Source organism: Anastrepha ludens, chromosome 2, assembly GCF_028408465.1.
Source record: "Anastrepha ludens isolate Willacy chromosome 2, idAnaLude1.1, whole genome shotgun sequence".
Taxonomy (NCBI): Eukaryota; Metazoa; Arthropoda; class Insecta; order Diptera; family Tephritidae; genus Anastrepha; species Anastrepha ludens.
Window position 1 is genome coordinate 136,136,131 of NC_071498.1, and position 26,315 is coordinate 136,162,445.

Below are 26,315 nucleotides of genomic sequence, written 5' to 3' on the forward strand. Positions count from 1 at the left end.
CCCTGTGAAATTTTAAATTTTTTCATAAAAAAGTAAAACCTGAAATTTTTAAACAATTTCTCAGAAGCTATTTTAAGCAAGGCGCATTGGCGTAAGATAGTGTCACTGGACCAACAACAATGTTTTGTACATTTGATTTTCAGGGCAAAGTATTGAAAAAAGTAGAAAACAAAAAATTAATTCGCCTTGTTTTATTCTGTAATGACAATCACATGGACACAGCGAGAGAGAAAAAAAAAACAAAAACAAATCTGCTGATGTACCAACACCACCTTTAATAGATTCGCGTTGATTTTAAGGGGGTATTCTAGTCTAGAAATTTGAACAAATCCAATTTTTTTTTTCAAAAGTATTCAAAAATATCTCCCTAAAAGGATTTTTCAAAATTCGAATTATTTTCGAAGTTACAACTATTTTAGTGACGCGATAGCTAGACTGGTTTAAGCGGACGGCGAACTTTAAACATGTTTTTCTCGAAACTACTTCTTTCGATATAGTCCGCACGATATCTCAAGTTTATCATGAAAAAAAAAAAAAAAATATCAAAGCGCGGTTGACATTTGCAAAGCTGCATCAAAGTAAGGAGTACTATGGAGCGATGAAACTAAGATTAATAGGATCGGACTAGACGGAAAATCATTCGTTCATCGCCCAAAAACCAAGCGTACAACTCAAGGTACACTAAGAAAACAGTTAAGCATGGTGAAGGAAGTGTTATGGCTTGGGGTGAGTTTTCGTGGTATGGCGTTGGTCCATTGGTGTGAATTAATGGCAAAATGGACAAAAATATTTATTTCGATATACTTAAAAGTACAATGGAGCCATTTGCTTTTGAAAATATGCCTGTAAGTTGTATATTCATGCAGGATAATAATCCTAAACATTCATCAAAGGTGGTGAGCGAGTGCTTCAATAAAGAACGTGTAGAAGTTTTGAGTTGGCCGACTCAAAGGCTCGATCTTAATCCTATAGAAAATCTTTGGAATGAGATAAAGGTTAAGATCGGGGGAAAAAATTTCAAAAATGCCGATGAATTATGGGAAGGAATCAAAAAAGTGGGGAATTCGATACCGGTGAGCAGATGCAGGACATTAGTGGAGAGTATGTCCTGAAGATGTGATGCAACTATAAAAAGTTGTGGCCAATCAACTAAATATTGAGGAAGTCCCACCACGTCTACCGAAAAATGGGCGCAATGCGCGCAACGTTTGCGTTAATGAATACTCATTTTGATAATAAAGTTTTATCATTTGAACGTGCTGTTCAATCGAGTAACTTGCCATGATGATTTGGCATAAACAACTGAATAATAAACAAAAGATTTGACAGATGTCACCAAAACAAAATGGCTGCCACAGGGCGCCAAACTCCACCCGCGCCAATTGAAAAACCCTTTATAAAGGTGAATGTCTGTACGTTGTCCGCGCATCACTACGAAACGACAACACCAAATGACGTAACAATTTTTATACATTCATATTTTCACCCAATGAAGGTTATAGGCAAGTTTTTATGATGGAACTCCCTTCCAACAGCCCCCAGGCCGCGCCACCACTCTCATTTGTCAGTAATAATCGAAAATTTGCTTAAATTTAATCTAAAAAATCTTAGTTTTTCCTATTTCCAACTATTTATAGCACACCCTAGGTCTCATAATCCGCATAAGCTGTTCAACTATGACCCAAATGCAAAGTTCAAAAACGGTTTGAGATAGAAAATTAATAAAAATAATTTTGCTTGATATTTTTCTGATTGGTTGTTTTGATTTTATTCAAAGAGGCATAGCAACGGATGCCGGGTATTGTAATATTATGGTTATTAATAAAACTTATTTTCTATGAAATTATTGTTTGCAATTATTTTATATATGTAGGTGCATATCCTATATTAAATCCCTCAAAACTACTCCTACGCGAGCGGGGCCGCGGGTTAAAGATAGTATGTTCTATAATGAAGAAAATGAAGTTAGAGGTGAAATTAGTCGTATGTGCTATTTCTCTGTCCATGGCTGTATATATTATATATAACTAATTGAAATAAAACAATGAATATTTAAATTGATTTGGCAATCTTTATTACTTTTGTGTAGAACCATTCATGACATTCATTTTGTAAAGATAATCCCTTTCAAATGTTCTCCATAATTCGACAATGCGTAAACACTAATTTTGAATGACGCGCTGGAGGGCTTCCCTCGGTATGTCGTGAATAACTTTAGTTGGCTGAATGTTGGTTTCCAATGCCTCAATCGAGCTAGCATTTAAATTTAGCAAACCCACTCAAATAAAAGTCCTAAGGTGTGATATCACAGGATCTTGGTGGCCAATTCACTGGTCCGAGACGAGAGATAAATCGGTCTCCGAAAGTAGGATGTAGTAAATTTATGTTTCGCCGGCTGTGTGGCCTGTAGCGCCGTCGTGTTTGAACCAAATGTTGTGGAGATCACGGGCTTCAATTTCTGGCATCATGCCGGATCGTTTATCGGGGCGCGATAGCGTCCTCGTCCACTCACTGTTACCTTGGCGGCAGCCTTCTCTTTAAACAAATATAGGCCGATGATTACTCCAGCCCATAAGCCGCAACAAACGGCTGTTTCCAATGGATGTTATGGCAGTTGTTGAATGACTTCAGGTTGCTTTTCAACCCAAATAAGACTACTTTGCTTATTGACGTAGCCATTAAACCAAAAATGGGCCTCACTCATTACTGAACAAAATTGTTGGCCTGAAACATAAGTCTTTCCAGGATGAAATATTAATGAATACTGAAAAAACTTACGTATTTAGTTTGACAGTAGTCGCGCGTGATCTGTGAAATAAACCCTATTCGAAAAATTACATCCAATCTGATCACCCTTTATTATGAGGAATTTGAATATACATATCTCAATTGCTATAATTCTAATAAAGATCGGTTCTGAGGGGAACCCGTTTTTTGTTTTTAGCTGCATACCGGTAAACTGCGCAGGCCTCAAAAATTATTCATAAAAAAAATTAACTGGTTTTCGAGATCAGCGATCAGATCCTACACAAGAATTGGGTAGATGCCAATTAGTTGCTCATTTTTGTTGTAAACCTGTGTAATTGAAGCGCTTTTGATCCTATCGTCAATGAAAGTAATGCCCCATGCGGAAAGAAGAGAAATGCATAAACGTCAGCATTTTGCTTTTTGTTTTTGTTGTACAAAGATATTTCTACTTTATTTTTATAGTTTTTTTTGTCATTTTATTAAAATTTCTTTTATTCTAAAAGTTTCACGCTTAACAAATTATTACAATATTTGCAAATTAAATTGTAAAGTGAACAACAGTAGAAATAATTATTGCTCTACAAACAATGCGCTTGGGCGAAATGGTGGCGAACGAGACTCGTTTCCTTGGTGCCTCCCAATTTCTACCCGGCTTGTCACTAGATGCCGCCATTTCGCATAACATTTTCTTCGTAGGCGTCATGCTCCTCGTGCTCGTCATCGAATTCGACATCGTCCTCGACGTTAGCGTCCTTTGAAGTGAAACGAAATAAAAAGAAAAAAAAAATGTTTGTGATATCAAACAACAAAACGTATTGGCAACAAATAGACGTTTGGCAACATTCAAATGCGATCTACTTCATTCGAAAATGCAACATCAACAATAACAACAACAACAGTTACATTATCCAGCACAAAGTAGAAATGTGCCACGGCCAAGGGCTAGCTACGAGTACCAACAATCAGCAGCAATTTTTAATTAAAAGCAATCAATTTCCGCTTCCGTTCATACCTCCGTTCATACGAGCACACACTCGTTTCCATAAACATAAACATGCAAAAGCAACATGCCTATCCATTTCCATACACATGTCCACGTTCACACACACACACACACATTTACATACATACAAACATAATTACCAACGAGCATTCGCCAGTAAATGCGCAAATTTCGTACCTGATACTGTTGATATTCCGAAATCAAATCGTTCATATTCGATTCAGCTTCGGTGAATTCCATTTCATCCATGCCCTCACCGGTGTACCAATGCAAGAATGCTTTGCGCCGGAACATGGCTGTAAATTGTTCGGATATACGCTTGAAGATCTCCTGAATGGCAGTGGTATTGCCAATGAATGTGGCGGACATTTTGAGGCCACGTGGAGGTATATCGCAAACGGCCACCTTAACGTTGTTTGGTATCCATTCCACAAAGTAGCTGCTGTTTTTGTTTTGTATGTTTAACATTTGTGTATCCACCTCCTTCATCGACATCGGACCTGCAAATGAAGGCAAGCATAATTCCAAGAATGAGAGGACATTTGGTTGGTGAGTGATTGATATATCTTTGATTAATTCTGGGGGATTGTGTGTTTATGTTTAAGTATAATCTAGTAAATTTAATTTAAAATTCTGAATTTCTTTACAAAATTACAATGATTACGTATATAAAGTAGTACCTACTAAAAGATGGGGGCGATGATTTACTCTAAGTACATTTGTTCTGAAAATTTCGTGGCTTAGGACGAACTTTCTGCTGGTCGATCCACCACTGGACAAATCAATGGAAGGTCAAATGGTCAAAAATTAAGGTAGACCTGTATATAATAAATCATGACAATGTTAGGTTAATATACAGGGTGGTCCATATAATCCTGTTTTTATATTCATAATAACTTTGACAGTGACTGCTCCTTCGCGCTGAATATCTTAGCAGAAAGTCAATAGCATCGGAACGCAATGAATCCTTGCACACTTGAACAACGTTGGGAAAGATTGCAAAATTATTTCTAAGTCCAATTTGTGTAGGTTAAATAGTGCGTTTTTATGAAAACAAATCAAATCGAAATCGAAAAAATCAATTCAAATCAAAAATAAATCAAATGAATCATTTTTTTCTGACAAAGCACATTTCAATCTCGGTGACAATGTTAACAAGCGAATATGTCACATCTGGCTATCGAGAAGCTTAGATGTGATCCACAAAAAGCCAAAGCAACCTCAGAGGGTGACAGTTTGATGTGAATTTCGAAGCGGTGGCATCACTGGCTCATTTTTATTTGAAAATGCTGCTGGAAACGCCATTTCGGTCAACGGTAATTTTTTTGTGACCGACAATTGAAGTGATGGACATAGACGATCCTGGCTATCAGCAAGATGCCGCTCAATGCCACACATCCCATGGCACAATCAATTTCTTGCGCTCCAAGTTCGGCTTTCGTATTATCAGCTGTCTCGGCGATGTCAATTGGCCTACTCGGAGCTGGGATTTCACGCCGTTAAACCTTTTTGTGGGCTGCCGTGAAGGCGCGCTGTTGTGCGCATGCTCCATTAACTATTCAGGCCCTTAAGGCTAATATCAACCAATCCATTCGTGAGATGCAGTCAGAAACCCTCACTAACATCTGGTAAAACTGGGTTAACAGAATGCGGGTTAACTACTGCGCAGCCAGCCGAGGTAGGCACATAAATGAGGTCGTATTTCATAAATAATTGGAATATTTGCTTTTTCGCATAAATCCACAATAATCATCATCTTCATTATTTTTCCTCTAACTCCTGGGGGGGGGGGGGGGGGGGGGGGAGCATAAGGCCGAGGTGAAACATCTGAACCGAATCCGATTTTTTGCTAACTCTTTTATCTCCAGCCATGATTTTCCAGCATTCTCTGCCTTCTTTAAAATAGTGCGACGAAAATTTCTTTAATTTCAAATGAAACTTGGCGCTTTAAAATGTATTTTATTAATATAATAAAAGCAAAAGAACTTCGATTGCCATCATTAAAAAAAAATATTTCAATTTGTATGGAGAAAAGCCTCAGCACTTGCGACAATCTCGATAATCGTTAAACTTTGGACATCATGTCTGTTACACAAAAACACAAAGGTTAAAGCAAACAAACAGCTGATTGTGTGCTGTGTTCATTCCTGTGTTCATTGCATCATCTTATTCTTATACTCATATGTACATGCGTAAAATAAACTCGTTCATTCTCTTTTCTCATCTGTAAGCATAAACACACGACTTTTTATTTCCAAGAATAAGACTACAGGTTATGGGCCCAGCGCCTGTCTAACGCGTGAGAAATAAAATTGAAATTTTCCTGGAATATTGCGGCATTTAAGATGGAAGAAATTAAAATCAACAAGCTTGAAGTTGAGGACGGTTGGACCTTATGGAAGTTCCAGATAAAGGTGATGCTTAGAGCTGGTGGCCTATGGGAACTTGTAAGTGGAGCTGTAACGAAACCTGAAGCTGACGGTGAACCTAGAAAGCAATGGATAAAAGATGATGCAAAGGCGCAGAAAATTCTGGTCGTTTCAATGGGCGAAGCACCGTTGATGCATATTATAAATTGTGAAACTGCTGCTGCTATGTTTGCTACGCTGGAGAGCGTTTACGAGCAAAAGTCGGATACATCGATCCATTTGCTACAACAACAATTTTTTCAATACGTAAAAAGCGCCGAAGACAGCATTGCAATGCATATAGCGAAGTTGCAGAAGATTGCAAGGCAATTAGAAGATCTGGGTGAAAATATCTCCGAGAATATGCTGGTAACGAAAATTCTAATGACATTGCCGGAGCAATATAATCATTTCTTTGCGGCGTGGGAAGCAACAGAGAAAAAGGACCGTACATTGAAAATGCTAACGGCACGCTTGTGTATGGAAGAATCTAGATTGGGTGTGCAGCCAAACTCACAAGGAGCGTTCGTAGCTAATCAAGTTAAAGGTAAAGGCGACAATAAGAAGAAAGGAAAATGTTTCATTTGCAAAAAGTTTGGTCATTGGAAACGAGACTGTCCTAATAGAGAAAGTGTTAAAAAATTAGCACATGGTAATGCTTTTGTAAGTGAGGTTATGTTTGTGCAATCGAACATATCACGTGAGAGCAGTTGGTACATGGACTCTGGTGCTAGCGATCACATGTCTTATCGCAAAGAGTGGTTCCATGATTATGTCAAGTTTGATACGCCAAAAGATGTTCGCATTGCGGATGGTTCCATAGTGCAAGCATATGGTAGGGGGGATATTCACGTTGAAGCTTATAATGGCAACGTCTGGAACGCAAAGTACTTGGCTGATGTGCTATATGTACCTGGTATTAAAATGAACTTATTTTCATCCAACGCATGTTTAGACAAAGGTTACTCGTTGATAGCGGAGGGCAACGATTGCTATTTTAAAAAACAAGGCAAAGTGTGCTTACAAGGTCTACGAGAAAATTCGAAACTGTTTAAGCTCTTATTGAAGGTTAGCGGCGTGGAAGCTCAGGCGAATTTTAGTGCGAAATCTGAGTCGCTGCAACTTTGGCATGAACGCATGTGTCATCAAGCTAAAGACCATGTAAAGAGCGTACTAACTCAACGAAGTATTTCTTTTAATAGCAATGATTTTTTTTGTGAGGGATGTGTATTCGGTAAACAGCATCGGATGCCATTCCATGAAAGCAAAAACAGAGCTAATTCGATAGGTAAGCTTGTTCACACTGATTTATGCGGCCCTATGCAAGAGATTTCATATGGTGGTGCGCGCTATATGTTGCTATTTCGTGATGATTTTTCAAATTATCGATGTGTCTATTGCATAAAGTCAAAAGCAGATGTTGCATTGTTTGTTGAACGGTTTTTAGATAAAGCTGAGGCAGAAACAGGAAAGCGAGTACAGTGCATCCGTTCCGATAACGGACTAGAGTTCGTCAACAAAGACGTGGCAGAAATATTCAGTAGAAGAAAAGTGGTTCATCAAAAATCAACACCATATACGCCAGAACACAATGGCCGCGCAGAAAGAGACATGAGAACAATTATCGAAGGTGCACGGTCTATGATTCACGCCAAAGAATTGAGCCTGAAATACTGGGGTGAAGCAGTGAACAATATCGTGTACACTCTTAATCGGAGTGGTAAATGTCAAGTGGATGGTAAATCACCATTTGAATTGTGGTTTAATAAACAGGCTGACTTGTCTGTACTTCGAGTTTTTGGATCGGAGGCTTTTGTGCATATACCACAGGAAAAGCGAAGAAAACTTAATGCGAAATCCAAGAAAGGTGTGTTTGTAGGCTACGAGGAAAACTGCAAGGGCTATAGGGTTTGGATACCTAACGAAAGAAAAATTGAAGTATCAAGAGACGTTATAATCAAAGAAACCTGCAAAGAAGCCGCATATGTGCATGAAGAACACGTTGAAGCAGTGGAAGAACCAACTACGAATGCTAACAAACCAGAAACCATAACTGAAAGCTGTGGCAATCACGATAGCGAAGATGCAACCAATCAACCGCAGATACGTAGGATCATGACACGTTCGCAAAGAGGAGATATTGAAAGTAAAGCTGCACTAAGCTATGCGTATATTGCTGAAGCAGATGAGCCGGATTGCTATGTGAAAGCAGTGTCTAGTAACCATTGTGCGCAGTGGAAGCGTGCCATGGATGAGGAGTTTTCATCGTTAATAACAAACCAAACCTGGTCCCTGGTAAGTTTGCCTACAGGTAGAACAGCGATTTCTAACAAATGGGTCTACAAAATCAAGCGTGGAAAGGAAGGTGAAATCGAACGTTTTAAGGCGCGTTTAGTCGCTCGTGGCTTTACGCAAAAGTTTGGTACTGATTATTTCGAGACTTTTAGCCCTGTTGCCAAGTTTACGTCAATTAGAATGATTTTTGCCATGTCAGTTGAGCTTGACATGATTGTAAAGCAGTTTGATGTGAAGACAGCGTTTCTCTACGGAACTCTAAGCGAGGAGATTTATATGCATCAACCTACTGGTTACGAAGATGGAACTGACAAGGTGTGTAAGCTGAACAAAAGTCTTTATGGTTTAAAGCAGGCATCGAGATGTTGGAATCAGAAATTTACTCAGATGCTGGAGACTTGTAATCTAAAAGTCAGTGCAGAGGATCCATGCGTTTTTATCGGGAGTTTTAACAGTGCGAAATTAATTCTTGCAATTTATATTGACGATGGCATCATAGCAGCGCAATCAACAGAAGCACTTTGTAAGCTGATCGATTATCTCACGAAAGACTTCGACATTAAAGTTTTCGAGTCGATATTTTACCTGGGTATGGAAGTTGTCAGGAAATCTGGAAAAATATTTATTCGACAAAAAGCATACGCAACAAAAGTGTTGGAACGATTTGGAATGCTCGACGCCAAGCCCGTCACAACTCCAGCAGAAGGTGCAAATTTAAACACAGAAAGCAGTCAGCAAGTGCAGTACCCATATCGCGAAGCTGTTGGATCTCTTATGTATTTGTCTACAGTGACACGACCTGATCTAGCCTATGCGGTGTCGTATGCAAGTCGTTTTCTGGACACTTATACCAGCGAACATATCGTCTTGATAAAGCGAATCTTCAGATATCTACGAGGGACTCTCAGTGAAGGTATTTTATTCAAGAAAATTAATAATTTGTCTTTGACCTGCTTCAGTGATTCGGACTTTGCTGGTGATTTGGGGACAAGGCGATCAACTGGAGGTTATGTAATCATGTTATGCGGCGGTCCTATTTCGTGGCCATCAAAAATTCAGCAAACAGTTGCACTCTCAACAACCGAAGCAGAGTACATGGCCGCTTGTGAGTCAGTAAAAGAACTAATTTGGGTTCGTCGATTATCGGAGGAAATGTCCGGAAATCGCACAGTACCAGAACTTTGTTTAGACAATCAAAGCGCAATTAAACTGGTGAAGAATCCACAATACCACAAGAGGACCAAACATATTGAGGTCAAATTTCATTTCATCAGAGAGGTGTATGAGAACAAAGGCTTCACGCTCAAGTACGTGCCAACAAATACACAGCTGGCGGATATTTTCACGAAGCCTCTAAAGAGTTCAAATTTCAATAATTTTAAGTCACTTCTGAAAGTTTGTTCATGTTTTGAAAATGAATAATCTGATCAATGAAAGTGGAAGTGTTACACAAAAACACAAAGGTTAAAGCAAACAAACAGCTGATTGTGTGCTGTGTTCATTCCTGTGTTCATTGCATCATCTTATTCTTATACTCATATGTACATGCGTAAAATAAACTCGTTCATTCTCTTTTCTCATCTGTAAGCATAAACACACGACTTTTTATTTCCAAGAATAAGACTACAATGTCATATAACGAAACTAGTCTAAAATTACTGGAATAATATACAGTCTGTGTCAGAAGAAAAGAACCGGTTTTTTTTTTATATTTTGTTCTGTTTTTTGCTGCATAATAGTCTCACTCAAGGGCTACGACGCTAGTGCTAACTCAAGTTAGTTTCGTTCGAAACTTTCCCGTAAACGCAACCAAACAAAAATGAGTGAGAAGTACGCGAAGCGTTTTGAGGCGTTATTTTTATGCACGCATTCGAAAGGGCCAAAATTATCTTAAGCCGCGGCTGTAAAAGTAATTAAAAATCAAAAAAGTTTGTTGTGATGTGGAATCAGCGGTATAAAGTGTACAAAAATGATGATGACTTTTCCGAGCACGGGTTGAAGCGAGTGACGACAAAAAAGCAGGACAAAGGGATCGCCCAACTTTTTAAACGGGACCCTTCTTTGTGACTACGCCAAGCACGATCAGTTCTTGCTAAAAAGGGAATAGATGTGAGTATGAACACCATCGAACGTTGACTAAAGAAGACGAACATATCCTACCGTCCCACATCATCAAAAATCATTGCTGTCAGAAAAACACGATGAGAAACAACAAAACAAGAAAATGGCGTCACAGTAATGGACTACTGTCCCTCCCATTCCCCAGACGCCAACTCCATTGAAAGTGTTTGGGAAACTATGAAAATGCATTTTGCTGGAAGGTCAGTCCATGATTTAAAGCAACCAGTGCGTCAAGCTCGCAAAGTCTAGTCCTGTTCGTGGACGAGCTACGCAGAAAAGCTGGCTGAAAGCATGAAGAAGATGCGAGGCTATACTCGAAAACGTTGAAGACTACACGGCTTATTAAGTAATTGCGACTTGTAGTTTTGAACATACTTTCATGTAAAAAAAAATTTTAAATATGAATAATCGCGGTTCCTTTTCCTAGGTTTCTTAAGTATCTAGGACGAATTTCCCGGTAAATCTGTAGAATTTGCGTGCATATCTTTTCTTGCATTTGGCCGAGTTTCCCCTGTAATTAGTGGTGTGCGTTTAATATTTATGTAGCAACAATAAAAACACACCACTGAGTCAAATCGACAAATTTGGACATAGTTTTTACCGAAAGCAAAATTTCTATCCAAAGGCATACATTAAATATATAATCAGGGGATCGACTACAGGCTTAACAAGAAAAACTTTACGGTAAATTTCCCACAAGAGCCGAATGGGGCAAAGTGAAGGTGATTGGAAGATACGATATTGAAATCTACACTGATGGTTCTAAGATGACCTGTGGTTTGGAAACTGGCTTCCATTCGGAGCCGCTCAACCTATCTCAGCCAATTCGACTTGCTGACTGTGCTAGCGTATTCCAGGTAGAACTAGTAGTGATTAGAGAAGCCTGCAAATCACTGAAACTCTACAAGGAAGTTGATGCAAGAGTAGCTATCTTTTCAGACGGTAAAGCATCTATCAAGGCCTTAGACTCCAACTTCATTTTATCCAAACCAGTCTTACAGTGTAGAGAGGAACTAGAATTACTTAGTCATTGGCTTGATATTACTTTTATATGGGTTCCCGATCATTGGAACATACGGGGTAAAGACAGATCGGATGAGCTAGCAAGAGAAGGTTCGACACTAGACATAGCAGAGGCGACCCCACTCCACACAATAACAGCATCCATTGCTTCACACTATCATGCTTCAGCCGAAAGAATGTGGAGCAATTAACTACATGTATTACAACAAAAACACATGCCCGTCGTACAAAATCCAAAGGGACGAAATGCCTGTTAGGATGCTCTCGATCAAACATTTCACGCATGACTGCAACCACCCTTACAGGCCATTGGAAGGTAGGGGATCATACAGCCAGACTCAACCTCTCCTTCAGTCCCATCTGCAGAAGCTGCCAAGCGGAAGGGGTAAAGGAAAATCTTTTTCACTACTTATGTGAATGTCCAGGGCTAGCTAAGGCACGACTTCGCTCTTTCGGTAAGCCTTTCTTACAGCAAATTAATGAGATCTCAGACATCGAGTTAAAGAATTTGTTGCTATTCTTGGACCTCACAAAATGGATCTTACTTAGAAGCAAAAAACGAAACAGAAACACAAAAGAAGACAAGTGGTAGTAAAACGGTGCTGGTCACTAATTAGGATTATTTAAGTGGTAATACTCAACCACTTCAACAACAACAAAAACAACAACACGCCTAACATAAACTGGCTTGAATTTCCTCATAGTATTTAAGGCGGCTGATTGATTCTAAGAATTGAACTTGAATATCATACCACATATACATACGCACTCACTAGTACTTAATAATACACGCCATGCACTCCCCGAAGCCATATTGGCTGTGTACAAATGATTTCGAAGCTTAAAAAATAAATGCCAAGCAAATGTCAAAGGCAGCGGAAATCACAAAAAAAAGATCTGCTGTCTACGAGCAGTATCCCTAATTCCCCAAATATGAAATGTTAAACTGTCGTTAATGTCACCTTTTCTCTTTTCATTTTCGCAATGTTACGCACAAACAACACTCACCTGTCGCTTCATTACATTTTACTTGTTTACTTTCAGAGGCCGCATATCCTTTGGGAGTACATTTGATGTGTTACACAGTGTGCGATTTGTCTACGCTTTCGCTTTTTGACTTGACAGCGTGCTCCCCTCCCTTTGACAACTCACCACCACTTTCCCCTTCGTTCGTCTTCAGTTTGTAACCAACAGCCTTCGCTCAGCTCAGCTCGGCTAAGCGGAACTCAGCGAGTTTCAGCGTTCGTAAAATTTTTACTAGCGTTGGTAAAAGAAACTGTCGCTTTGCGTCGCCCAAATCTCTGAAGTCAACTAGCAAAGTTTTTTATGTTGCGTTTTTATGTTTTCTACACAATTTTTGATTAATTATTTTTCTCTCTTTTAACCATACCTGTGGGCGTGCGCTACAACTTAAGAGTCATGTTGTGTTGATATTTACATATTATATGCACCTACTGTGAAATAAATTCCTAAGAGTTTTTGATAGAAAATAAAAACCATTTATAGTCTGTCTGCTTTGATTTTTTTTTCTGAATTTTCTAGCGAAGTTTTCTTTGGCAGATTTCGACATAATCTCGGTGGAATAGCTGAGTTTCGAGACGCTTTTTAAAAGAGTTGAAAGTTTTAATAATTTAAAATGATTGGATAAGAGCAAGTATCGTTTTTTACGTCAATAAGAATGGATTTGAGTGCTAATTTAATGCCAGTAGAGTATAGGGTATTCGGTGGTTTTAAATTTAAAAAGTTTCTGCGTAACTGCTGAGTGCATGAGTGCGGAGGGGGCCGAGTTAGCTTCATTATTTATGCGGGTTCGCAATCGACGCATATTTCAGGCAACTGCTTGTGGTAGATTTCGTTCACGTCACAATATTCGACGTTTACGTGATGCTTCAAGTAAAGACTTGATTCGTTCAGCAAACTCAGTGGCAAACAGCCCTTCTGTTGGAGCCCGACCGACTTCCCCGGAGGACGCCCAACAAAAAACCCCCTCAAAGCAATTTCAGAAGTGGTGGTTGTGACAAAGCCGAACTTATCGTTGAGTGAAGCTGGAGCTGTTTTCAGGAAAAGTGGTGTTAATGTATCCAAAGACCCGACTTGAGGACGTTTACTGCTCTCATTATATATTAGCACAATAAAAATGGATTTGCATGGGCTAAGGCAAATTCACCCTTTTTGGGTGTTTGGCTGAGCTCCTCCTCCTATTTGTGGCGTGCGTTTTGATGTTATTCCACAAATGGAGGGATCTACAGTTTCAAGCCGATTCCGAACGGCAGTATTTTTATGAGGAGCTTTTTCATGGCAGAAATACACTCGGAGGTTTGCCATTGCCTGCCGAGTGGCGACCGCTATTATAAAATGTTTTTCTTCATTTTGGTGTTTCACCGAGATTCGAACCTACGTTCTCTCTGTGAATTCCGAATGGTAGTCACGCACCAACCCATTCCGCTACCGCGGCCGCGAACAAAACAGAATTGACCAAACGTAATATTCACGGGTGAGCCTTTCTTTGGGGCGAATAGTCGTTGCTGGTGTACTGCTGATAAGCTACACACTGTTACACACCCAGTTAAGGTTCATGTTTGGGGCTGCTTCTTTGTGCAGTTTTGCTGCATAACGTTTATCAAAAAGCATTTTTACCGACAGCTGCGAAGATGTTTGGAAGAACTAGCTAACCTTGGATTCTACAAGAAGATAACGATCCCAAGCATCGAAGCCGCAGGTGTGTAGAGTGGAAAAGCAAAATGGGATTGAAATATTGGATTGGTCTTCACAGTCGCCCGATGCCCACTCTATTGAAAATGTCTGAGCAATAGTTAAACATAAACTCGAATGAAAACAAAATGGTCAGTCAAACAGTTGTCAATTCGGCTGATTGGGAGGCGATAACCTACACAACTTGCGCAGGAATTAACACAAAGTTTGACTCAAAGATGTGCAGCCATTGTAGCTGATGGTGGTGTCTACATCATTGAATATATTTCGTATTATAATTAATAAATATTCTAAGCCTAAACAACGCAGTTTGTTAAAATCGAATTGGTCAATTGGTTTCTAAGTTATGGCGGTCGTGCTTCTATTAGACGGATTGTACTCGCGTATTTGAAAGCACAGATCTAAGCCAATTGTTGATATGCTAAGTGGTTATAAACAAACTCGCTTCGGCACGCTTATTTTTTTATTCTTTTCCTAAAAAATTTTTTCGCTATGCGAGCAGCCGGCTATTTTACTTATAGATACTTATGAGAAATTATTTTATTAATTATAGTACAGGGTGAATGATATGATAGGTAATAGGTAACACTATTCAAAACACCATAACTTTTTTGTGTGAAATTAGTTTTTATTGATTGATAAATTGCTCCAAAATGATGCAATTTTAACATAATATATATTCACTTAAGCTCGATATGACCACCTTTTGCCTTGAACATAGCCTTCAAACGGTCAAAAAATGAGTTGCATGCTGCACGAATGTGATCTTGAGGTATTTTGGCCCATTCTCGAATAATCGCTTTTTTCAGCGCATCCATACTGGCATATTTTTTAGTCCTCACCTTGCTTCCAAAAATGGATCAGATGGAATAGTTCATCATATTTTCGCTTGGCGAATTTGAAAGCCATTATGTGGACGAAATGAAGTGTGGAACATGATTTTTTAACCATTCTTGGTTCACACGAGCTTTATATATATTCTTAACCGAAAAAAAAGCCAGATTTTAGTTTTTATTTCTGAAGTAAAAAAAAGGGGTTTTACTTAAACTTGGAAAATTGGAAAAAATAAAGATAAGGTTTTAAAAGCTCAAAATTTTATTCTTGGCAAAAAAATAAAACAGAATTAAGTTTAATTTTTCACTTCCATTTTTGACTGAAAACAACAACAGTCAAGTTCAACCTTTATTTTTGACAAAAAAACAAAACAAACAAATTAAATAAAAAATTATTGTAGTTTTAAGCTTTCACTTATATTTTTGACTGGAAAAAATAAAAATACGATTTCACTTTTTTAAAGTTTCAAGTTTTTAACAAAAAAAGTAAGAAAAGTGTTGGATTTTCACTTTCATTTTGGACTGTAAAAAATTAAAATAAGGTTTAAACTTTTTTAAACTTCCTTTAATTTAAGGATTTCCCTTTTATTTTGGACAGAAAAACTTACAGCCAGCTTCAAACTTTATTTTTGACCGAACAAATAAAATTCAGTTGCAACATTTATTTTTGACCAAACTTAAAAACTAAAAACTAAGTTTTGTGTTTTCACATAAAATTAAAAATTAATTTGAGGTTTTGACTCTTATTTTTGGCGCAAAAAAAGTAAATTTTTGCGGTTTTACTTTCACTTTTGATTGAAAAAATGTCAGCTTCAGCTTTTATTTTTAACGAAAAAAAAATAAAAATAAAATATTATAAAATAAAAATTAGTTTTAGATTTTCATTTTTATTTTTGACAGAAACAACAATAGTCAGTCTCAACTTCAGACTTTAATTTGTGTTTTTGACCAAAAGAAAAGAAATTAATTTAAGTTTACACTTGTAATTTTGACGCAAAAAAGTAAATTTTTGGTCTTTTACTCTTATTCTTGACTGAAAAAACGAACGTCAGCCTCAATTTTTGTTTTTGTCAGCTTGAACTCTTGTTTTTGGGCGAAAAAATTAAAACCAGGTAATAACTTCTTCCAAGTTCTAGCTTTAATTTCTGGAAAAAAAAATATAAGGTTTAGGTTTTCACTTTTTTGGCAGAAACAGCAACAGTCAGCCCCTACCTTTACTTTTGACTGAGAAAAATTAAAGTCAAGTTTAAAATGTTTTTGACTGAAAACGAATCACTCAAAAAAAATCAGTTATTCATTGCCTCTTTAAAAAACAATATAAGAGTTACGGTCGCTGGTATAAAATGCTCTATGAGCTCAACAGTCAAGTAATATGAATGTTTATTAAATATATTATAATAAAAAACGATTAGGAACCCATAAGAAGTGTACTTATATATGTATACATATTTTTTTCTTTAATTTTGTACTTTTTTATTTATTTAATTAATTAATTCATTTATTTATTTTTATTAAATTAATTAATTTATTTAATTTTACTTAACTAAGGAATACAATTATATTCCTTCTAGCTAAGCACTTATAAATAGGACCTATGTGTTATTTCTCCCTTGAAATTAGCAACCACAAGGAAAAACTCAGGAAAAATAGCTTAAAGGATATCTAAGATATATATAAGGTATAGCTCTCTCCTCCTTTTCATCTACGTTACATCTTTTTTCTCTCTCGCGGAACGAAAATGCCCAAAACGTTGCATGGCCTTGAAATTTTACTCTCCATTCTCGCGCGTCCATCGACGCTTAAGAAGTTTCACTTCAAAAGAGTTTAGAAATTCATAAAATTTATTCCTTGATACCGACAAGTCAAAGTGTTTCATAGAGATCTAGTAGGGATATGAAAGTGAATGCTTCTTAATAGGGATGAACAATCAATTTCCCTTTTAATTGTACTAAAAACAAAAGGCAGCGAGTGTTAGACCCTGTGCTTTCTTGAGACTTTAAGTTATTTAAAATCAAACGGGAATCATAGGTAGTGATAGTGATAATGAAAACCTACTGATGAAATCCGAGGCGTTCAATTCTCTCAATTGGAAATTGGTGGTAAGACCACCAGATAAATGTTGCATACTCTAATATGGAGCGAACAAAGGAAGTAAAAGTAAAGTTGGTGCGTGGCTACCATTTGGAAGGATGGGGTATCGAAATCCACTTTGAGCATGAAACCTCAAATGACGAAAAAAGGTTTTTTCTAAAAGCGTTTGCCCTTTGACAGACAATGGCAAACATTCGAGTGTATTTCTGGCATGATAAAAGTTTCTTATTAAAAAGCAGCTACCGTTTAGATATGGCATAAAATAACACGTCCTTCTACTTGTAGAACAACATCAAGATGTGCTATATCTACCCATATACTCGTATATGGTATATGTACATTTATATATGTATTAGAAACTTATGTATGCCCCTCTTGTACGGCACAGTTACCTTGTGACATAATGCAGCTTAAGCCGATCGAAAGCTGCCTAAGTGCATGCAACCACATTTCATTTATTAATTTTCATAATATTTCACGGTATAATAATTCTTTGCTCGCCACCTTTTCTACTTCTCAAGTTAAGATGGATTACACTAAATACCATCTGGCAAAATACTTCGTGCCGTCGCCTTAACTACGAACGGAAATCTAACGTAGTGCTATGTCAATTAATTTCACCAATTCACTCGCTTGTTTTCCCCTTAAACACACAATTTTGTCACATTAATCCGACGGTTAGCCAAGCTCAAAAAACGAAAAATAAAAACAAAAGTATACTTACTTACAAATGGAATACAAAATATTGCCCCACGTACGTGCGCAACACCTTTTTAAAAGCCTGTTATTAATTATTTCATTTCCACTACTGCTTATTTTTTTATTTGCGGAATTAGTCTTTGACCTAATGGAATAAGAAGCATACGCTTGTTAGCTTGGCAATAGCACGCTAGTGTGCTAAGCAGTAACCCACGCCGCTTAGCCACCAACGGAATTTCATTGGTAAAAAAAAAGCAAACCAAAAAAAAAAACAAAAAACAAATATAATACGTTTGGGGCAACAAATTTCAAATGTTACAGCGGCGCTAACTGATAGCCTTTGAGGGATGGCAGTGCGAAGTCGTGGGTGGGCGAGGCGTAAGTTTGCTAAAAATTCTCAAATTCATTAATCATTTTCAGTGGCGCCCATAAGTAGGCTTTGCCTTTTTAGCTGTATTGTTGGACTGTCAACGTTCGAACGTGACCGGGGAAGCAGACGCATTTCTACTCACTGTACCCACTACTGCGCGCTCGCTGTTTATGTATTGCATGTTTGTGTTTGCTCAAAGAAGAGTAAGTGCTAAATGGAATGACAAAGTGGCAAAGTTTCCGTTCGCCTTATTATTATTACATTGCCTACTTTTGGCGTCACGCGGGACTGAGAAGGGAGAAAAAAAAATATAAAAAAGAGCGACAAAAAACCGAACAAATAAACGAGGTGTTTATGTGTTGTTGTTAAAAAACTATTTTTCTCTTTTGTGACCAGTTTTTTGTATTCGAACTTCTTATTTTATTGTTTTTACGCTTGTATTATCTTTTGTGGCAAGCGACACTTTGTTGCACATTAGAGTAGCATTTGCTATCAACCACAACACAAAAAGTGGTGAAGTGTTGAAAAGTCATAGGCCGAAAAGTGCAAAAGGGTAAGCAAAGGAAAAAACCAAAATGAATGGAATCGTGTTTTTTTCCTTACTACTTTTTTTTCTTGTGTTAAAAGGGACTCGCCTAACCGCAGATCAGACACACTTTTTCAACGTAGCAGCTAAAATACACCAGAGAAGCGTTGGGGCCCACACCATAAATATCAATTGAGCGAGACATGAACACCAAAAATAAAGAAAAAAGAAAAAAAAGGCGGTGAGCCTTTGAAAAATCGTCAGCTAAACACGCTAATCAGTTGTTGGCAGCGCAACTAAAATACTTGAACTTATTGAGAATGCCAACGACAAGTTTTGCGTAGCAGGCATATGACTTGAAAGACAATGAAAAAGATTTTTCATTTTAAAAAACTGAATATGAGTTGATGACTTGAATGTACAGAAAAGGGGTGATTTGGAAGCACGAAAAAGAAAAAAGGAGCGTTTGCATTGTACCTAAAGATCTTTTACCACAATTTAATCAGCAAGCGAGTAGCAACCGAAAATCCTCTAGCAACCGGTGAGTTGCCGCAGCACAAAGTTTTACACGAATATTCAGCGGCAAGCGTGACTAGAGTGACTGTCAGACGCAACGCGCTAATTAATCATTCGGAATGAATTGCTTAAATACGCGTAGCATTAATGCGTCACTTTAACAACTGGCACGTGGATAAGCCAATGCCAGTGTAAGGGATTTGCTGAATGCAGAAATATGTATCACAAAAAAAAAAAAATAATTGTGTAAAATACCAATTAAAAATTATTACGAAAAATAAATTAAAAACGCTAAAAGCTCGACCTGCACAAATCTTCGTATCTTTCGTAACCTTTTTTGTTTTTTGTTTCTTAATTTTTACTTACCTCTAAAAATGCACGCTACTGTCAAATAGCGACCGTGGCGTGGATCACAGGCGGTCATCATATTTTTGGCATCGAACATTTGCTGAGTCAGTTCGGAGACAGTCAATGCACGATACTGTTGCGATCCCTTGGCAGTGAGTGGGGCAAAGCCCGGCATAAAGAAGTGCAAACGCGGGAATGGCACCATATTCACTGCCAATTTGCGTAGATCGGCATTCAGCTGGCCGGGGAAGCGCAGGCAAGTTGTTACACCGGACATTGTGACCTATTGTTGTGATTGATTGCAGAAGAATAAATGCAAAGAGAAAGAAAAGCGTATATTAATTAATTAAGTTATTGAAAATGTTGGGTTAGTCAGCATTTTGCAGGCATGATTAGGCGCAGGTTGCGTATACGACATGGAGGGGTAGTAGAAGTAGTGGTAGTAATAGATAGTGAATAGGCGAAAGATTTATTCGACAACTGAAGAGAAGCCAGAGGAGGAAGAACGTGATAGCGTTAGTGGGAGGGAGCATGCCCCACATATCACTGGAGCGGCGGCGTCTTTGATGATGTTTCTAACATTTTGATATTAACCTCTTACCACAAAAAAAAAGAAAATAAATTCAGTGCTATACAGGGGATGGAGGATGTGAAGAGTTGGCTAGGAAAAGCTACGGAAATATAAGTGAATATAATATACAATTCCACATTTTGGCCCCCAAATAGAGAGCCTATTGCTTCTTTATGGAGGGCTGCCTCCTATATACTGCTATAATGAACATCGTCGTTTTAAAAATAATATTTTCTATAGCAGAAATGCACTCAGAAGTACGCGCCTATAAAATAATTTACTTTTTATAATTTGGACACCCCACCAAGTAGATGCACTACTGCGGCCTTTTTAGGTAACCAGGAACTTTTTTGGTCGATATTTGGCAGAGTCTTAGGATATGTGAGTAGCTTACACCAGATAAGAGACAAAACACATAAGAACTGAAGTGCATAGCACTAAAATGTGGCTCATTTTTAGAGCCACAGAGGTTATATGAGAGTTAAAATTTTCGGGTTAAGTGATGAGCAACATACTGATTATTACAAACTTCAACATAATAGTGCGTGAATTTATCGGAGATTAACCAAACATTTTATTGAAATACATGAATTTGGAATTGAGCAACACCAAAACATAATTTCAATGTATTTTGCTTGGAATTTTCGACTATCGGAAAGTGCGTGCACTAAACCGTACCGAAAACAAAGTTCATCGTACACCTCTGAGTCTGAAGTATTTTTGTGAGGCAACTTCTAAAACAGATTTTAGCCCACCTTTTTACATTTTTCGTTATTTCTTCGTTACATACAATCGAATTTGAGAGTAAGATATATCCATAAACTTGTCTCGAGAAGACTTTTCTTTTTTTGCTCAAAGGCTCATTAGCCTCAAGTACCTCATTATAGTACCCACTAGCACTCAAGTACCCACTAGATCTAAATTCCCATCTATTTAACGTGCCACTCATTAAGCTTTTGCTACGGAATTTTTTTGATTCGAGGACAATTAATATATTTTTTGGTCGAACATAAGGCCGCCTATTTCAATTTTCGTCATAGTTTCGTCATTTATAGTCGGGTCGTAAAATAAAACAAATCGATGTTTTTGTTTCGAGATGTCCATAACTATTTGGTTTAAAATTTTGTCTGTTTTTATATACTATTGTAGGTATATTCCAGAAAGGCTTTTAGACTAAGTTTCTCTTCTAAATTGAGGTGACCGTTTTTATGTTGCCCCATAAATGGATAGGTAATGACAGAACTTCAAACGTAAGTTCTTAAATTTGCCATGAAAAAGTCTCTCAGAACCGGCTCAGAAAAACGCACGAAAACTTTTAAAAGCCCAAATGCCGAGCAGGTCAAATGATAAAAAAATAATATTTAAATATATTACTGAATGAAATAAGTTCCATTAAATGGCTGTTGGTTATAGTACATAATTAGGTTTCAAGGGAGGGAGTTCTTAAAACTTGTTCCTATTCCTCTCAAAACTATTTCTATTATGTCTGAATTTCATCAGATTTATAACTTTTATGAGTCTATTCTGAGCCTCAAAGATTCCTTAATAAGCGTCTACTAAGTGGGTTATTCAGTTACTTTATCTAGTTAGCGCTCGGCAATTGCAGATGAGATATTAAAAGATGGATTTGTCATCACCACAACTTGATAAACGCTACATAAATCTGCTCAAGGAGACTCTCATTTGGCTGGAGTTGAGTGATTATTCTTTCTATTGAATAGAGACTTTGTGAGATCCTTTTATGACTAGAATTTTTAGGATAGGCTGGTGTATCACTTTTTCTAGTATCTGGTATATTATATTTGTGGTATGATAATCTACCTCAGCAGCTTTGCGCTTCTTTGCGAAAAGGGCCTGGAAGTCATAAAATGTGCGGACAAAATAACTTGGTCGTTACACAACTATAATTGACCACTGGAATTTGTTGCCTCAAAGTTTTCGTCCTTTACAAAAATTCTATATATAGTAGTATACGAGGGCCTAAGTTACCCCAATTTGTTTTTACAATAGCTAAATAGTCACCGTATCGCAGGTAGAAGCTTTTTCCTAGCGCATTCACTCTCAGTTATATATCTCTAAGGTATTATCATGCCTGGGGCGGCCGCCGTAGCCGAATGGGTTGGTGCGTGATTACCATTCGGAATTCACCGAGAGGTCGTTAGTTCGAATCTCGGTGAAGGCAAAATTAATAAAAACATTTTTCTAATAGCGGTCGCCCCTCGGCAGGCAATGGCAAACCTCCGAGTGTATTTCTGCCATGAAAAAGCTCCTCATAAAAATATCTGCCGTTCGGAGTCGGCTTGAAACTGTAGGTCCCTCCATTTGTGGAACAACATCAAGACGCACACCACAAATAGGAGGAGGAGCTCGGCCAAACACCTAACAGAAGTGTACGCGCCAATTATTTATTTTTATTTTATTATCATGCCTGAAATCATTCTTTAGTAGAGTTTTGTTCCTCGTTTTTAACTGTTTGAGTGGCTTCTAAATATTTACTTAGTTTTCGTACTTTTATTTCCTCAGCTCAAGGCCGGATTAACAATAAAGCAACAAATTCGTTTATTGTTTATTTTTATTTGTCAGCATTTTGACCTCTATTAGGAGTCATCTTCAAGTACACTTGGGGTTGCCTGGCTGATTAATTGTTGTATAAACTTCAACTTCGCTTCAGGCATATTCTACCTGGTGTTACGTATACGCCACGGCATGAGCAACACGCAAGTATAATAACTACATTGAAGGGCTTAAGTCTACATACAGCAGCATATTTTCTTATTTCTCTGAAGGTATGTAATAATTGAAAATAAACTGTTCATGCATTTTTTCGGAATTCATATTTATTCACAAATTTACAAAAATTAAATTATTTCACTTGATTTATAACAAAAAAATTAACAAAACCACAAAAAAGCTGTATCACATAAGTCTACAGTTCAATTAGCTTAAAAAACAACAAATTTATTTATTAATCTCTTCATGAAGGCGTCGTGGCATTTATCCAACGAGTTGGGTAAGTTCTTCTTGAACTATTTGGTTCCATGCCTTCTTCAACTCTTTCTTTAGCGATTTCGCGTCAGTTACTAAACTTCGTCGAATTTTTCTCTAAAAAGCACTGAGCACTGCGGAGGTGTATTTAATTGTCTAGGTGTGCCACAATTAGTGCAGTATGCTTAGGGTCATTGTGTTGTTGGAAAACTAAACTTCCAACCCTCAAATGTTGTTCCAATATGCCTTTATATTTATATCGGCCCATAATATCTTCTACAAAAGTCATCTTTTCCACGTCAGCTGCAGCTATAGCTCCCCGAACCGCTACCATCCTCGTGCTGCATATCTTCCTCTCTTTTTTAGATTTTAGCCCGGCTATCATTTCCAAATATGCTGAACTTAGAAGCGGTAGTAAATAAATATGTGCCCGTACAAATTCAAGCCGAAGGCGACGGTTTTTTTTCTGAAATCAAAGGCATTTAACGTGCTGTTCTGTTGAAATATCCGACATTCTTTTAATGGTTCTTGGGTGAAAACTGGAACTTGAAACGAAAAAAATGGAGCTTAAATCGCTTCTGGGCAGTTTCTTTGGGCGGCCGGTTTGCTTTGTATTTTCATATGAATTCATACGACTTATCACATGTATGTATGTAACAGCAATGACGATTTATCAACTGAAATTTTCAAATAACGGCTACTTTTCCAGTATTTGCTTTCTTTGAGCGAACCAAAGCAGATGGTTGCATGTAGACTTTTTTCATACCGCTTTTTTGTTGTTTTGTTAATTTTATTGTAACAAGTGAAATATTTTAATTTTTGTAAATTTCTGAATAAATATGAATTTCGAAAAAAACTACATCAACAGGTTTTTCAATTATTGTATACCTTCGGGGAAATAACAAAATATGCTGCTGTAATACATGGACTGAAAAGTCCTGGCCCTAACACATAGATATCACTAGTTTTATTGCAATCACCTCTTTTTCTGTTAAAAAGACAGCTGTCAAAATTTCATTTATTAGTTCGTGAGTTATTGTGCTAAGAGTGACGCTACTTTTGTTATGTTCAAAAGAATGTATCAAAAAGAATTTCGCGTTTTAATTTTACATTGCTTTTTGATGGGGAACAATACCGTTCAAGTGAAGCAATGGCTTGGAAAGTATTGTTGGGACTCCGCTTTTTCAGAAACAACAATAAAACGATGTTTTGCTGACTTCAAAAGTGATCGTAGAGACATCAAATGCACTGATGTACAACGCAGTGGACACCCAAATGAGGCAGTAATACCAGAAAACATCAAAAAAAATTCAAAAAATCGTTTTGAATGATCAAAAAGTGAAATTGCGTGAGTTAGCTGACATCGTAAAGATATCAAAGGGATGTTTTGGTTCTATACTGCATGAGCATTTAACTATGAGAAAGCTCTGTTCAAAGTGGGTGCCGCATTTGCTCACTATTTTTTCTTTCATCAAGACAACGCACTGTGTCACAAGTCAATCAAAACAATGTCAAAACTACATGAATTGAACTTCGAATTGCTCCCACATCCACCGTATGCGCTAGATTTGGCTGCTAGCGACTACTTTCTGTTCACAGATCTAAAAAAAATGCTCGCCGGTAAGACATTTCGCTAGAATGAAGAGGTTATCGCTGAAACTGAGGCCTGTTTTGAGGTAAAAGATAATTCGTTCAACAAAAGTTGTATTGAAATTTAGAGCGGCGCTGGAATGATTGCGTTGTTATTGATGGAAACTACGTTGATGAATAAAGCTAATTGGAAAAAAAAGTGTGCACGGGACTTTTCAGCCCATGTGTTGTGTTGTAGATTAAAGTCCTTCACTGTAAATGCATACAAAGTACATTGTAAGGCATTTCCCAAAAAACTGTCAACAAATGTCAAAATATGACAGCCTTAGCGCCTAAAACCAATTAAAAAATTGTGAAATAAATTTGTATAAAAACGTGAGTAAATGCATGTACGTATTTATTTGGAGAATTGACTAAAAGCACTGGCAAATTGAATAAAATTTCCAAAATAAAAAATACCAAAAATGAAATGGGAACGAAAAAAATACGTACATACACACACACACACGTTATTAGCATGGCTGGCGCACGAGTTTAATTGTATAAAATTCGGTGATGCTACTCAAGGCCACGTGAAAAAAATGCTAATATTTAGTTCTAGCAGTCAAATAGGGCCAATTTGTGTACGTGTGGGAGTATTTATGTATGCATGGATTATGTTGAATTTGTAAGTAGTTATGGAAATTTACGATTACCTTGGGAAATTAGTGAAACATTTTAATTGATAAAATGAGAAATTTTAAAATTCAAAAAAAAAAAAAAAAAAAACGATAAACAGTATTCCCCAAATACCACACTTAAATCACTCCAGCGTGTGTTGTTTTTTGTTTTTACCCGCAAGGGCCGCACGAGTACGTAAATACGCGTCGCTTTTTGCAGCAGTAAAAGCAGTAGCAATTAATTTTGCTATTTTCAAGCGATTTTTCTTGATATTTTGCTTTGCGCTGGCAATTATGTACACCATAACCAATTCTACTTACGGACACCAGATGATTCAAATCTTCATAGGTGGGACACAGCAGACGCAGCTTGTGATAACAAATGTCATACAATGCCTCATTATCGATGCAAAATGTTTCGTCGGTGTTCTCGCACAATTGATGTGCCGACAGTGTGGCATTGTAGGGCTCAACAATTACCTCAGATACCTATGCCACAGGGGAAGGGGGTGTGGCCACAGGCAAACACATGCGAGAATATGTACGTAAATACATATTCATTTATACAACGGCACAGGCACGGTGTGGATGAGTGCGCGTGTGTGTGCGTATGCGTGTATTGCGGTACACATTGGTAAATGCCGTGCAATCGGCATTGTCGTCCAGTCATGCAACCGGGCCATCAATTGACGTCGTTGGTGGTTGGTTGCAATATGCATGGGAAGCGTGTAGATTGGGGAATGCGGCAAGCGGAAAAGAGATCGAGAGGAAACAAGAGAAAATCCATTAGTATTGCTTGGTATATTGGTCAACTTAC

At 37.6% G+C, this 26,315-nt stretch overlaps 1 protein-coding gene across 1 annotated transcript in view; it reads right to left on the reverse strand.

The window, feature by feature from the left end:
- Positions 1 to 3,181: 3,181 nt before the first annotated feature.
- The window catches only part of LOC128855415 (tubulin beta chain), a 76,066-nt gene continuing 52,932 nt past the window's right edge, over positions 3,182 to 26,315 (reverse strand). Inside the window, exons 4-6 of the mRNA XM_054090286.1 lie at positions 19,712 to 19,976; positions 3,929 to 4,251; positions 3,182 to 3,500 (exon numbers count right to left, since the gene is read on the reverse strand). Of these exons, the coding sequence (XP_053946261.1) occupies positions 3,408 to 3,500; positions 3,929 to 4,251; positions 19,712 to 19,976 (681 nt within the window). The 3' untranslated portion in view covers positions 3,182 to 3,407. The remainder of the gene's footprint in view (positions 3,501 to 3,928; positions 4,252 to 19,711; positions 19,977 to 26,315) is intronic.